At 36.3% G+C, this 15,716-nt stretch overlaps 1 protein-coding gene across 1 annotated transcript; it reads right to left on the reverse strand.

Moving 5' to 3' along the window:
• Window positions 1–2,285: 2,285 nt before the first annotated feature.
• On the reverse strand, window positions 2,286–6,727 carry LOC149199533 (vacuole membrane protein KMS1-like). The gene is made up of 3 exons (XM_089399403.1): window positions 6,606–6,727; window positions 6,288–6,379; window positions 2,286–2,528 (listed from the first exon to the last, which is right to left on the reverse strand). The coding sequence occupies exons 2-3, from the start codon at window positions 6,361–6,363 to the stop codon at window positions 2,308–2,310; spliced, it is 297 nt and encodes a 98-aa protein (XP_089255529.1). The 5' UTR covers window positions 6,364–6,379; window positions 6,606–6,727; the 3' UTR covers window positions 2,286–2,307.
• Window positions 6,728–15,716: the final 8,989 nt, after the last annotated feature.

The following is a 15,716-nucleotide window of genomic DNA, read 5'->3' on the forward strand; positions in this document are numbered from 1 at the left end:
TTTTCTCCTGCTCCCCCCCCCCCCAAGTGTTGGTGTTGAAAGCCATGATGGATGATAGTATTTAGGTGTCAGAACATATGCTAAGGCATGCAAGAACAGGGGTCGGAGCCGGCATGTAGTTGTAGGAAGTCCTATCAGTGCAGGTATTATTTTCTAGACAAACTGCTTTTATTTATTTTTAAATCAATATCTATTTGTGTTTTTTTTAATAATTTTTTTTTCTAAATATATATTCGATTTTTCATTTTAATCTTCAATTTTATTTTTTTACTTTTAATTTCCTCTCTATAATTATTGACCCTTTTTTTCTTTTTTTAACATGTAATTTATATATTTTTTACTTTTAATTTTTTTCAATATATATTGACTTTTCTTTTCCTTTTTTTTTTACTTTTTTTTATAATTTTTTTTAAACTTGGTTTTTTTCTTTTATAAACCTTTTTTTTTAAATGGCCAAAAGCCTAACGGCAGAATGGAGAAACTCCAAACTCTTTATAGCAAAACGTTTCAATAGCAACAAGGTTGACGAATTTCAACAGCCAAAGACCTGGATCAGACTGAATCTATGCAGCAGCTGAGCTTGCCAGAGGATCGAACAGCTCTGATACCGAACAAAGTTCGTACTTCACAAGGAATGCTCTGATACCAACGTAACGAACAAAGTTCGTATACTCAGAAGTTAAATACTTCAGAAGACTTGGAATATGAAGATCTCCATTGAAGATATAAGAATATATATTAAAATGTATGAATGAGAATGATTACAAATGAGGGTGAAGGTCTGCTTATGAGAATGATACCGATTCACCAATGGTCATGTCCTTAGGGACATACCTCTTCATTAACTAATTATTAGTTAATTTATCATTAATCATTATTATTGTTATTTACATTATTTGTATATATATATATATATATATATATATTATTCATAACAATCTTGGATCAAAATACCCTGCCCTACCGTTTTTAGTTGCCCACAGTTAATTATGTGCAGATAATAGCGTGCATCCAGTTATGTTGTATGCAAAGTTATTTTGTGTTCAAATAAATGTATGGGGAATGTGCCTCCAGTGAACTTTTTGTAAGCAACTATATGGGGAAGCGTTTTTGTAGTTATGATGTCTGCTGGAAGAGTGTAGGAATAGAATAGTGGCAAAATGCAGAAGCAGCAGACAGAGTGTAAATTTTCTACAGATCGGGAAGGAATATGGAAAGATAGTGGATATTGATAGAGATATTCCCACAAAGGGAATCACAACACTCTACCCGATAGGATTTAGTTGTCATGGCTACCTGTTGGCAATCCAAATTTGCTTGTCGTGGTCAGAGTTTCTGGATTCTGTAACTAGTGAATAGAAGCAACTTTTTTGAGTTTTCCTTCCCCCTTTGAAAATGTCTGTTAATTGAGACATTCGACATCATATGAATAACTGTGATTCTAGACTTCAGGATCTTCAGTGTATTAACTCAAACACAAGTATGATTATTAGACAGACTTGTAAAAATGCTCTATTTTTTCTTTTTAAGTGAATAGTTTAAACCTTGTAAAAATGCTCTATTTTTGCTTTTTGAGTTGACTGTTTATGATAATCATTCTTCAGAACCCAGGTCTAATACATCTACTCCCCTTTGACAATAGTTACCCAGAAAATATCAGGATTATCCATATTGTAAATTTTGTACAAATCAGGAAGGAAACATTGGAAGAATGTGGATATTTGTAGTGATATTCCCACATTGGAATCACAACACTCTAACTGCTGGAATTTAGTTGTCATGACTGCCAGTTGGCAATGAAAATTAGCTTGGCATGCACATAAGTTTCTCAATTCTGCAGCTAGTGAATAGAAACAACCTTTTTGAGTTTTCCTTCATTATTTGAACTGTCTGATAATTGAAAGATTTGACATTCTATGAATAACTGTGATTCTGGCTTTCAATTCATACAGTGTAAATACTCAAAACACTAGGACTAAGTATGAATATATTAGACAAACTTTGTCAAAATAATCTATTTTTGCTTTTCAAGTTGACAGTTTATGGAAATCATTCCGAACCTATATCTGATACATCTACTCCCCATGATAATGATAGCCCAGTAATAATCAGGATTATCCATATTGATCTATAGAGGAAAAACAACGGAAGCTAAAACACACAATATAAAGAAGGAAATTTTCAAACTGCTCCTGGTCGTTTTCTGTGTTATATGCCAAACATATAGGTGTGTGCTGGCAGGCATGTGCGCAATGGTCGTCATAGAAATTGAATGGGGAAGGGAGAGGAAGAGATGCAAAGCCTTCATTAATGTACCTTCTCATGGGGTCCATCGAGCATAATTAGCATAATGCCAAGGGCTACCCCCAGAAGAGTCAAAAGACTGAAAGATGCCCCTCTATTTATGACATATGATGCCACCTGCTCCAGGTAATGAAAAATGGCCAAAGCAAATAACTTCAGCGTTTCAAATGGGCGTTTTGTCAGTACTAACTCTTCCAGCTCCTTTTGATGCTCTGCCTGCAGTACTGCAAAAATATTTATAAGAGCAAAGCATCAGAATATTTATTTACCTCATCTGCTAACGGTTTGTTAATGAATGCAAATTCTAGTAGTTGTTTGCTCTCCAGCCTGATTGCACTGTTCAACCAGTCAAATTCAGTCACAAATCTCTCCCTTTATAATATCCTGGAGGATTTCATATTTATATCAAAAAACACTCAGATTGGGCTATCCACATGATATTGAATGTGCATAGTTGAAAACAAAAGAAGAAATCTTAGAACAATCAGACGCAAGCTTTTTCAATGCACAGAGAAATACATGAGTATAAGATGTTTAAGGAGCCTAATTAAACTGAAGCAGTAACCCCTTAATGCTATTATCGATAGCAACACTCCATGTAAGATTGAGCAAAACAGTGAATATAGCCACAATAATATCAGATCAATTAGCCGCTGTCTTAATTCAAATTTTAAATATTGTGTAATGTTACAATGTTATTACAGACATGAATAATATATTCCAGAATAATAACCGACCCACCCCCATCCCCGGGGGGGAAGCTTCTTCATTTTGCCTCCAACTGTAATTTTACCTTTGGAACCCACGTTTTGAATCTATAATGGATGCTTGATTGCATACAAACATCAGATGTAAATGTTTGAGAATGAATGAGAATAGAAAACACCGTTGCAAAACGATTGAGAGGCAAAAGAACGGAAAACGAAAAAATATTCATATCCTACTACTATGAGCAAGTTATCTTATATTAGATTTTAGTTGTTTCAAAATCACCCAAAAAACAACACGTGCGTCGAAGGTGATAATTGCTAGCAGTGGTGATATTTTTAAGCAGTCTGAATCCTATCATTCTGAAACACAAAAGAGGCCTTGATATCGTATAGAGTCTAGACAGTTTAACATCATAAATGTTTGGGTCACAAAAACGAGGAAACGTTGTCTGGTGCAGGTGCTGATAAGTAGTCTCATGTGCAATGTCTGGTGCAGGTGCTGACAAGTAGTCTCGTGTGCAATGTCTGGTGCAGGTGCTGATAAGTAGTCTCATGTGCATGGATCTTTATCACTTGTATATACAATATACAATGTAATTCAATAGGTGATACTATCCAATAAATATTTTTCAATTTCAGGAGTTACGTGTACTTGTTCCAAGAACCTACATAATCAAGAGCGGTGGGCCAAATTTTCTGCAGACAGGCAAAGCAAGCCCCGTCCCAAGTCATTTTGGTCAAGGATGATCCAGCAATTATGTGGCGGCAGATACAAGCACAATAAGGTAAATTTGAGAACTATTACTAGCACTTAATGCACATTGCGTGTTTGTATTCACCTGTCAAATATTTTTTGGTTAGAATGAGAAGGACTGTTGAAAGCAGAAGTAAATTCCACTCAATGATCAGAAGTTTAATTTCGATATATATATATATATATATATATATATATATATATATATATATATATATATATATATATATATATATATAGATATGGCCTGCATTCTGTGGACAAATGACTTAAATATATATTTTAGGTCAAAAACAATTAGAGTTCAGACAATATATTACACTATGGAAACTGCCCGACTGCATGGGCAGATGCAAAAAATAATAATTTTAAGTCAAAAAGAATATTCAATAAACAGGCCATCTAGTAGAGATTCAGTTCACAAATGACAGAATGGGAACTTGCCACTGGATGGTCATCGCTCCAAGTATGTCATGGTCGTATAACTTGCAGAGACGGCCTAGATCATGATTCCAGGGCAAAGATCATCAATTTCTCCTTGGAGTCAAATGCTACGAGGCTAGCCAATTGACATGGCTTCCAACTCTCATGATTTTTTATAGTATTTCTCTTTCTTTTTATTTCTCGAGTTTAATGCTTCAAAGGCTGGTTCTCCCTTTTCCGATATTTTAATTTGCCAGAGATGCACTTGGCACTGGCATTGCATATTTTATTCATGTACATTTCGCACTCTCATTAGATGACATCTTTTACCACCATTGAACAGTAATAATAAATTAAATTGAATATCACTTGAAACAACAAAGTTTCTGTCTACCAGGTAGTCAGGTTGCCAAGAAGCAAACAAAGCTCGTTGGTATGAACCCAAATCACTTACATAGTAAACATGTGCCCTGTTTGGATAGAATTACTCTTCAAATGGCTTTCGGTTATCCAGGATCTGTCAAATTCATTTGCGGACACAAAACAAGCACTATTATTATCATGGATGCATATGTACACCAATCAAAAACTTAGCCTTGTGGGGTTGTGGTTTAGTAGTGAAAACATGTGAGACCACCTACCAAGATTTAAATCCTTCACTAGCGTGATTAGCAGCTCTGGCAAGGTGCAAGTTCTTGGTGATTTTAATAACAAATAACCTCTTAATGTGATAGCTTAGCCAACAAAATTTATATGAGTAGCAGAGACTCATCTTAACTATAGTTCTAATATGCACGAAGGTTTCCATGTAGTTAAATAGTTTTTAAAAATAAAAAGCATTGTTAAATAGTCTTTTAATATTTAAGAATAAAAAACATTTAAGTTTTTTCAGTCAAGTTCTCTGCACTTGAATAAATTTGAGGTATCTTCACTATAAATCTAATGTGCACCAAGGAAAAACCTCCATGTGGGTAAATAATCTTTAAGAGTGAGGAAAACATTGAAGAGTGAGAAAAACATTTAAGTTCAAGGTGCCAAGCTCCATGTGATTAAATAGTCTTTTAGAGTATAAATAAATAAATTTTAGCCTGTTTTTTTAATGCCTCTTACCACTTGGAAGGCTTTCACTCAAGTTTTTGCATACTTCTCAGCACTTGATTAAATATAGGATAAAATGGATATATGCTAATTTTTTAAAAATTATAATTAACATTTTTTTTCTCTGAACAAAGTAATTAACACCTGACCCGAAGCTATATAATATAATTTCCCTCTCAAGACAATGTAAAATGAGAAACGTAACTGGAAAAGAGAAACGGGACGAGGAACAAGAAACAGTGTTAGAGGATTTAAGGAGCTTATAAATGTGGAACCAACCCTCTCCGATGCATACTATAGATATAAAATTGAGTAGTAGTGCACAAGTGGGAGTCAAAACGGGAATAGGAAAGCAAACATGGAATGACAAATGGGTCTCATTATCAGGTGTCCGGTGACATAAAGTGTTTACGTTCAGCGGTTTGTCCCTTTAGAACTTTTTAGCCCGCCCAGGCAGCTGCTTATGGTGTCTGGCAGCTGTTTGTGGTGTCTGGCCTCTGTTCTTCGAGCCAATTGTAATATTTTTCTTTGAGCATAAAGAAAGCAATTCCGAAACACGATTATTAACTTGTGGTGTCTGGCAGCTGTTTGTGGTGTCTGGCCTCTATTATTTGAGCCAATTGTAATATTTTCCATCAGCATAAACACAGCAATTCCGAAACCCGATTATTGAAATAGAAAAAGATCAAGCAAAAAATTAAAAACAATCAGCCCCAGCAACATAAGCTTTTGAACAAACGACACTGTAAATTTAACCTATAAGCTTTCATAGATCCGACTGTCGACATGACAACTAAGCCTAGGGTTCGGTTCTATGAGAATTAACTGGACCAGCTCCGCCAATGTTTTGAATTTGATTTTAGGGTCTTGATTTAGCACTGATAATGAGAAGCATTGTTAAACCCAATTCATGAATATACCTCGCTCTGAAATCAAATAACAGGTCTAACAAAATGGGAGAGCGCAGAGAAAAGAAAACAGAGGAAAATAGTACTTACCTGAGATAAGAGAAGTGGTGTCTGCGCGAGCCATACTGGGCGGCTTCTTCTTCTTGGATAAACGCTTTTGAGCCATAATAGTTCAAAAGCACCTGTGACAGGAAGAAAGAGAAAGAAGAAGCCGCCAATTGAGCGATTGTATAGTTAATCAGTTGACCTCTAAATATATCTTTGTTTTGCAGGGTGCCAGAAACATATATTCATACAAGGGCACTCATAACAGAAACCAAAAAATATAGGGATCCACCTGCAATATCAAATCATGTTCATACAAGAATTTAAATATGTTTCTTTCTATACTTGGGATTGGGAAGCCACCTGAGTAAATAAAGTTCTCTGAAATCTTCGTAACAACAACTGCAGACGTTGGAGAATGTTGTTGGACAGGTATGGATTCACTACTCTAACGTGACTCCAAGAATAAACGTGATAGATTTTTATCGTAATAAGTTTGTGAAATAATTAATTAATATAAATAGTATTTTTATTATGAGAAGGTTGTCATTTCAATTAATTAATAGGAATAAATCAATCATTTTCTCTAACAAAAGAGCCATCAATTGTAGCACAATGATTTCCATTTTCAAATAAAAATTAGTATAAAATTTAATTATACTGGTTTGTATTTGAGAGATTAATAATTAGGTAGATTTCCAGATTAATAATTAGAGATTAATTAAGTTGTCATTTTAATTAATTAATATGAATTTTTAATAGTTAGTTTTCAACAGTTAATTTTGGGCAATGATGTATCTTTACTATTTATTCCTAAAGATTGTATGATTTCTTTCACATTGTGCACATTGGTTGGTTCGTGGATCAAATCCTCACCTTGTCTACATTGGTTGGTTCTAAACATGGACCAAATCTTAATGATGTGATTATTCGGAAAGACATTTATTTACAATGTGGATCACAAAAGTCTCAGATTTAATAGTATGCATACATCAATCATTTTCTCTAACAAAAAAGCAATTAACAGTAACAAAATGATTTCCATTCCAAAAAAAATATAAAATTTAAGTATAAATAAAGTTTCATTATTTTTTAAGTTTTGTATAGAATGGAAAATGTATTGGGAGATTTTCTCCTTTTAAATGTGGGAATTTAGTTTTTGGTTATTGGGATAAGTTTGCAATTTCAATTAATTAATGTGAGTATTTTAATTAATTAATGTGAATATATCATTTTGTTGTTAACAAAGTTAAATGTTTTTAAAAAAATAGCATTCCAAGATAAAAATTGGTATAAACTTTAAGTATAATTAAAGTTTGGAATAATGTATTTGGGGGATTTTGTTCATTTTGATTCGACTCATTTTTCAACATATGAATGAGGATTTTGAATTGATCAACACTTTAACTCCTTGTGTTATTGGATTCTAATGGTTAGAGGAAAAATGTGTTACAAGATTAGATGGTTTCTTCAATGGATTTGCGGTTCAACTTTGAAGAGGGTGGCATGTGAAGTTACTTACCAAATTCTTTTTTACACATGAATAAGTTGTTCAAAGGAAATTTTAGGTGATTTTAACAAGAGTTATGGTTGTGGTGAAATTTTAGTTGAGTAGAAGCATTAATGTTCATTGGTTTTATAATCCATGCACTTATGTCAAAATGATATTATTCTAGGGACCACGGTATTGTCATGTTAACCATTTTTACACCAACATTTGTTCTATGGAAAAGCACCTCTATGATAAACCCCCAAACTAGCAACAATCAACATTATTTATCGCTTTAGTGACACCATGTTACATCATACCAACACCAACTTATAATCAAGAGCAACCACACAAAAGACAATGTGTGTTATCAAGTTTGATTGGGACTTTAGCAACTACATAATTAAAATAGTGACCAAGTTGGCGCAAGTCAACACACACACTAGGAAACAAAATTAAACAATATTAAGCCCTATATCGACCCCATGTTAACCCTAAACCCCTTACTAAGCCATAGATATTGAATTATTATAATTTTATTGTTATATTGTTATGTAAGCACCTCTCGTCATCCCATTTTATTATAATTGTACCCTTTGTCTCCTATATATACCCTGAGAAGAACTGGTCTTAAAGTTAGCAAAACATGTCTTGTACATTGTATTCATTATAAAAGGAGGTTTTCCCCTTGAGAGGACTATAATAACCGGTTTCTTATCATTTATAAGGTGCAAGATTTATACCATTTGGTATCAGAGCTCATGATCCTAAGGTGTTGTTGCTTCAAACAAGCCATCATGGCATTTTTTATATAACTTTTTTCCTAGGAGGTTACAAACAGTGAAACTTGGAGAATGTTGAGAAAAAATGTTGGGTAATATCTAGTTCAAATTTTAGATCTTGGTTCGCTATATTTTCAAAGATATGCTCCAAGGAAGTTAGGGTTCCTAAATGTTCATGAAATCAGTTTCAAACAGGTCAATTCAACATTTTCGCTATAATTTTTTTCTGGGAGGTATTAGACCGTGAAACTTGGATCATATTGAGATAAAATCTAAGTGAACATTTCGTTCAGATTTCAAATCTTGGTTCACTATAATTTTGGATATATGGTCTAAGTAATTTCAAGTTCCTAAATGCTCCTGAAATCATTTTCAAATAGGTCAGTTTGGCATTTTCACAATATTTTTTTCTCCTGAGAAATTTTGTACCATAAAACTTGGACCATATTAAGGGAAAATCTTGAGGAACCTCTCGTTCAAATTTTAGAATTTGATTCACTATACTTTTGGAGTTATATCCTTTGGAAGTTAGGGTTTGTGAACAATCTTGAAATAGATTTTAAATTGGTCAACTTGATATGTTTTGTTGATCTATGGTAGCATCGGATGTGATCTAGCCATGAAAATTGGTGGAGGGGCTAAGGCACATAAGATCTCCAAAACCGAGAAATCGTTTTGGGAAATTCCATCCAGTTGGAGAGATATTAAAATAATTAATATTTTTAATGGAGTTCCTAAGTCTAAACTTAGGAAAATTAAAATATTAATGGGTATTAATATAAAACTGGGTGAGAAGGTTCTAAATGATGAGGGTCAAGCCAAATATAATCTTAGCCGTTGATTAGGGACTTAATCTCAGCCGTAGAAGACTCAACATGAAAAGTATAAGAGGAGGCTTGAGGGTCAGTTGGAGATACACCAGCAAATACTCAGTATCTCAAGGAAAATCGATTCTCAAAGAGAAGGAGATTGATTTCAAAGGGAGAGTTGCAGAGTGGAGGAAGAGGGGCGGATTAGCAGCAGTCAAGGAGCTCAAAAGAAGTGACACAAGGACTCTGAGAGACAGTGCAGAGGGAGACATAGCAGAGAGACGCAAGGATGACACGAAGAGGGACCAAAGCTACGCAGAGCCACGCAGAATGACACAGGGCTGACGCAATAGAGAAAGGAAGCTCTCCAGGGTGTCAGAAATTATTGGAGAAAATTCTCAGGTTTTTCTCCCAGTGTCTATGTAAATTTTTCTGTAAAAGCACTTGTTGTTGAAGATTAATAAAGCCATCCTTTGCTACACCGGTTTTCCCGCACTAGGTTTTTCCTGGGACAATTGTCCAAAAATAACTGTGTTGATTTGATTGATTCTTGTGCATATATTTGTTTTTGTATGATGGTGTGATATTTGCAGTAGAATTTATTTTAATATTTACTAAGGGATTTCATAAATAACTTATTGGGAATAATAAGTAGGTGAAATAAATGAGTTACTGCAATAATAGAATTTCTGTTTAGAAATTTTCACATGGTATCATAGCAAAGATTTGAAGATAGGAAGGGAAAATCAATTATGGGTCAAGAGCATGATGCAGAAGCATCCACTCAAGGAGACTCGTGTAGATTTTCAGAAGAATGCACAAGAGACAGAAATTATGATTATTCCATGTTGGCTTGCAGATTGGAAGAAGAAGTTGCTTGCGTAGCAAGCTCTGCCTCTTCGGAGGTTTGGTATATACATAGTGGAGCTTCCTGGCATATGACAGGAATATGATAGGAAAGGTACTATAGTTTTTCAAACAGAAACAACAGAGTGGTTTTGAGCTACCAATGTGTTCCATGTGCCAGGACTAGGGATGAACTTACTTTCCGTATCTCAAATTCAAAACAAGGGTTATGACATTTTCTTCATTAAGGAGAACATATGTGTCAAACACCCGAGTTGGAAAAAGAAGGTCCATATCGGAAACATAAGTAACAAGTTGTACAAGTTGCAGCTAGAATCACTAATGGCACTAATAGGAAGTAATGGAGACAAGGATTTGAATGAACTATGGCACATAAGGATGGGACTTTTGCACCATGGGGCTCTGAGAATTCTTAGAAAAAACTGTAAGAGGAGTTCCAGATCTTAGTATTGAATGAGATGATGTATGCAAATGGTGTGCTCTAGGCAAGTATGCCAAAGCAGTGTTTCCAAGAAGTAACAATAGGGCCAAGAGTGTACTAGGATTGATACACTCAGACATCTGCGAACCAATGTCCACAAAAGCTCTTAGTGGTGCTGAATACTCCGTCACCTTCATCGATGACCATTCCAGGAAGACTTGGATCTACTTCCTGAAAACCAAAGACGAGGTTTTCGGTCGATTCAAAGAGTTCAAGGCTTTAGTGGAGAATCTGACAGGAAAGAAGATAGAAGTGTTGTGCTCAGATAATGGTGGAGAGTCTGTTGACAAGGACTTCACCAATTTTTGCGCTAGGGAGGGCATCAAAAGAGAGTGGACAGCTCCCTACAATCCGGAGTAGAATGGAGTAGCAGAAAGGAAGAATAGGGCTATTACGAAAGCAGCTAGGGCAATGAGGTATGATCAGGATATGCCAAAATTCATGTGGGCAGAAGCATGTAGCACAATAATCTATGTCCAAAATAGAACTCCTCACAGGGCATTGGGCAAGATTACTCCATAAAAGGTCTTTACCGGGAAGACACCTAAAGTTAGTCATTTCAGGATCTTTGGGAGTTTAGCATATTTTCGTATACCCGAGGAGAAGAGGAAGAAGTTAGATCAAACTTCAAAGAAAGGATATCTTGTGGGATATAGCGAGAATGCTGAGGCATATAGAGTCTATCTTCCAGGGAGCAGGAAGGTAGTAGCTCGGTGAGATGTAAAGTTCACGGAGGATAGAGCTTTCAGAAAATCTCGAGATATGCCTTCCGAGAAGCAGTCAAAAGATGAGTCGTTGGTCAAACCACTTCAACCAGCAAAAGCTAGTACCATAAATTCTTATTCAGAACAGGAGGAATCACAGGAAGAGGAAGAGATGATGGATGTGCTTACTACCATAGGAATAACGAGCCGGGAACTCCGACAAATTCTATGGGATGCAGAAGAATTCATTAGTGCACCCAGGAACAATAAAAGGGAGCGAAGACAACCATACATATACCAGGCCTTAGTAGCTCAGTGATCTGATGATGAGATCTAAGACAATTATTAAGGTATTACAGACTCATGTGCATGGATTTGCCTATGTTATTTTATGCAATTGATCGATAAGATTGCGAAATACATAAACAATGAAGCAGGTAAAGAACATAATAAACAACACACATAAACACAACAAGTTTAATAAGGAGTTCGCCCAACACTCTTGGGCTACGTCTCTTGGTCCAGCCTTCAGTGGTGACCTCTTTATTATGTCTTCAAAATAGAGTTTTACAACATTATGAGCTCAATTTGAGTCTCAACACACAACAACAAGAGTTTTGCTTGAACCCCTCAAGCCTCTCTAAGTACACAGACTCTCTCTATTACTCACTATCTCTGTCTTTTCTCTATCTCAGCACTGCCTGCCCCTGTCTGCTGTCTTCTGTGGCGTTAAAGCCAATCTGCGTGGTCTGTTCGTTTCTCCTTCTCGGGTTGTCTGGCTTCCCAACCTTTGTTCGCTCAGATCCCCCTCTAAGCGTTAATCATTGCTAAACACTTTCAGGTTTGGTGGCCACTTGTTCTGTAACAGAATGGGTCATCGGGCCTTTGAAATCCCAAAATTGGTCGTTTTCTGTTTACACAGAGCAACGCTGCAAAACTGTGAAAATCCACCAAAACATTATTCATCGGATTTGAAATATTATGAATCCACCTTATAACTCCTATTGGGTCCATCTGTATATTGACATCGCATCTCCACCGTTGATCTGGGAGATCCAAATCCAACGGTTGTGGTTCATTTCGAGTGGCCCTTTCGTACGGGGTTTAACCACCCGATGAGGATGGTTTTCTCTCTCCTTAGCCTGGACACGTGGTAGCCAATGTACGGGCTCGGGTGGAGCCTAGCCCAAACCACTTACCGCCTTTGGTCCTCCCGAAATCCCATTGGTTTCCTTTGTATTAAAAAAAATACATTAACACTGAAAAACCCCGAAGAATAGCTTTAACGGACTTGAAATCATATATAACAGCATTAATAAGCCCTTTCAGGTCTGGTTTCATCGCACCGGCGCATTTTCTATTGTTTTTCGTTTATTTACGAAAATGTGATTTACAAAGGAAAACCCTGTTTTCCAGGTCTCAAAATATATTGATTATCGTTTATAATGTTATCGGGTCCGGCTATCACGATTTATATTGTCCCTGATCCGTTGTAATACTCTGATGCGATTGATCGCAATCACACATCGCACATACCCCCGAGTTGTTTGCAAGCGTTCCATTGCATTTGCCAATTGCAATATCACGCGTTGACATGGGCCGTTGATCGGTGTGCTTGATCAACGGTCCTTGTTGACCCACGCTGATCACGATCACCACTGTCATGTGGTTGTCGCTGATAGCCTCCCTTTGCCATCGCCGATTCCGATTCACCGATCGGATCTGGACCGTTGATCGACTAGATCCGATGGCTCTGATTCAAAGTTGCTTTGATCGCCGATAAGCCTGTTTTCATTGTTTTCTCTATGTTTTTGCCTCCCGATAGTGTTATTCAACTTTTTCCAAAATTCTTCTTTTGCAACATTTTTGAATACTTGAAGACTTAGAGGGTTTTCTAGGATCCATTTGGATCACGCCTTCCCACTGAAAAGGATTTTGGACCACCAAAAGTTGGTTTTTAAGCATCAATCAAGTGAGGATACAACTTCCTCACCTATCCAATCTCTTTCCATCTTGCACTACTTGACTTTGAACCTTTGAGTCCAACTCTCAGGTAATCAACATCCTCACTACGCCTAGTTCTCACCTTCCTGTCCATAAATGTATCTTCCTGCAACTCATTGAGATATTCAGGCAACAAATCATCAATAAAAGGCAACTGACTTTGCTCTTCGGGATCTTCAATCAATGAAGGTTCAAACAGTCTCAAGTTCTCTGCATTAACTACTGAATAGATGTGCATGTAAGCTGGCAAATCAAGGCGAAAAGCGTTCTCACCAATTTTCTCAAGTATCTTGAAAGGTCCATACCTTATTGGCTTCAACTTCTTTCCTTCACCTTGCATTCTGTCTTTGCTAATGTACAACCAGACTTGATCACCAACTTGGAAGCTATGCTCAATTCGATGCTTATCATGCCTTGCCTTGTACTTGGCCTGGCTCTTTTCCAGTTGTTCCTGCACTACCTGGTGAATTTCTTGGATATGTTCAATGAATTTGGTTACTTGTTCCACATCATTGTGTCCATCAACTGCTATGTCTTTACTAAAGACAAAATCTAAGGGAGACCTTGGTGTAAAACCAAAACAAGTCTCAAAAGGAGATATCTGTGTAGAAGAATGTTTAGCACGATTGTAAGCATGTTGCACATGACATAAATGTTCATCCCAAAGCTTGGGATGCTTGCTGCAATAACCCCTGAGCAACTGGATCATTGTCTTGTTGACCACCTCTGTTTGGCCATTTGTTTGTGGATGAAAGGTTGTGCTCTTCTTTAGTCTGGTGTCCATCAATTCCCATAGACTTGACCAAAACTTCTCAACAAATTAGGAATCTCAATCAGACATAATGGAAGTGGGTAACCCAAAATGAACCCATACACGCTGAAAGAACAACTTCGTTGTTTATTCAGCTGTAATTCGCTTGTTACAAGGTATCAAAATACACATTTTACTGAACCTGTCCACAATAACATATAAATAGCCATGACCTTTTCTAGATTTTGGTAGTCCCCCAACAAAGTCCATGGAAACACTTTCCCAAGGATGAGAAGGAACTGGAAGTGGAGTGTACAAGCCTAGTTTTCTATTGTTGGGCTTGCTTTTAGCACACATGGTACACCCTTTAATATATCTAGAAACGGTTTCATGCATTCTTAGCTAATAGCAGAATCTTTGCAGCTGTGCAACAGTTTTACTCACACCAAAATGACCTGATATTAGAGAAGTGTGTGCTTCTCGTATTATGTTAACTCGTTCAGTTTGAGGAATGCATAACTTTCCCAAATGATACAAGAATTGGTCCTTAACATGATAGTCCAATTCTTCTATTTGTTTGCCATGACTTAAAGTTTCATATACATCTTTAAAATCTACATCTTGAGCATATTGTTCAATGTAGCTTTCATGCAATACTGAGTTATGCTTAAGTATAGTAGATGCATTATGATTGGTCTGGACAACATATCTGCAACTTTATTGTGTATGCCTTTCTTATACCTGATGACAAGATGAAACTATTGTAGAAAACTCATCCACCTATAGTGTCTTGATTGTTGCAGTTTAGTTTGTAAGTGCGAATATTGAAGTGGTTGATGATCAGTATGTATGACTATTTCTTTGCCCAATAAGTAATGTTTCCACTTTTTCGCACTCTGTACTAATGCATACAATTCTTTATCATATGTGGGATAATTAACTACTGCAGAATTAAATGTCTCAGAATGATAACATATGGGTTTACCGTGTTGCATCAACACTGCTCCCATGGCATAGTCACTGGCATCTGTTTCAATCTCAAATGGTCTTTGAAGATCTGGCAATGCTAGTACTGGTGTTGTACTAATTTTTTCTTTCAAGGTGTCAAAGGATTTTTGTTGTTTGCCTCCCCACTGAAACACCTTGTTCAATCCTGTCAAAGCATGTAAGGGAGCTGCAATCAAGGAAAAGTTAGCAATAAACTTTCTCTAATATTGTGTTGCTCCTAGGAAGCTCCTAACTTTTGTAGTAGATTTGGGTTTAGGCCAATTCACAATGACTTCGACCTTAGAGGGATATATCTTCAATTCACTGCCCCCTACAATATGACCCAAATAATTTAAAGATGTTTTGCCAAATTCACATTTTGATAACTTCACATAGAGATTTTCTTTTTTCAAAACATCTAGAGTCTTCTTTACATGCTTCAAATGTTCTTCCCATGTTTTACTGAAAACAAGAATGTCATCTAAATATACATTTACAAAATCATCAATAAAAGGCCTGAGTACATTATTCATTACTCTCATGAAAGTGGCAGGGGCATTAGTTAAGCCAAAAGGTATAACTAGCCATTCATACAGCCCT

The sequence above is a fragment of the Pinus tabuliformis genome, chromosome 2_1 (assembly GCF_031772625.1).
Source record: "Pinus tabuliformis cultivar Carrire ecotype Pingquan chromosome 2_1, CPIR1, whole genome shotgun sequence".
In the NCBI taxonomy this organism is placed as follows: Eukaryota; Viridiplantae; Streptophyta; class Pinopsida; order Pinales; family Pinaceae; genus Pinus; species Pinus tabuliformis.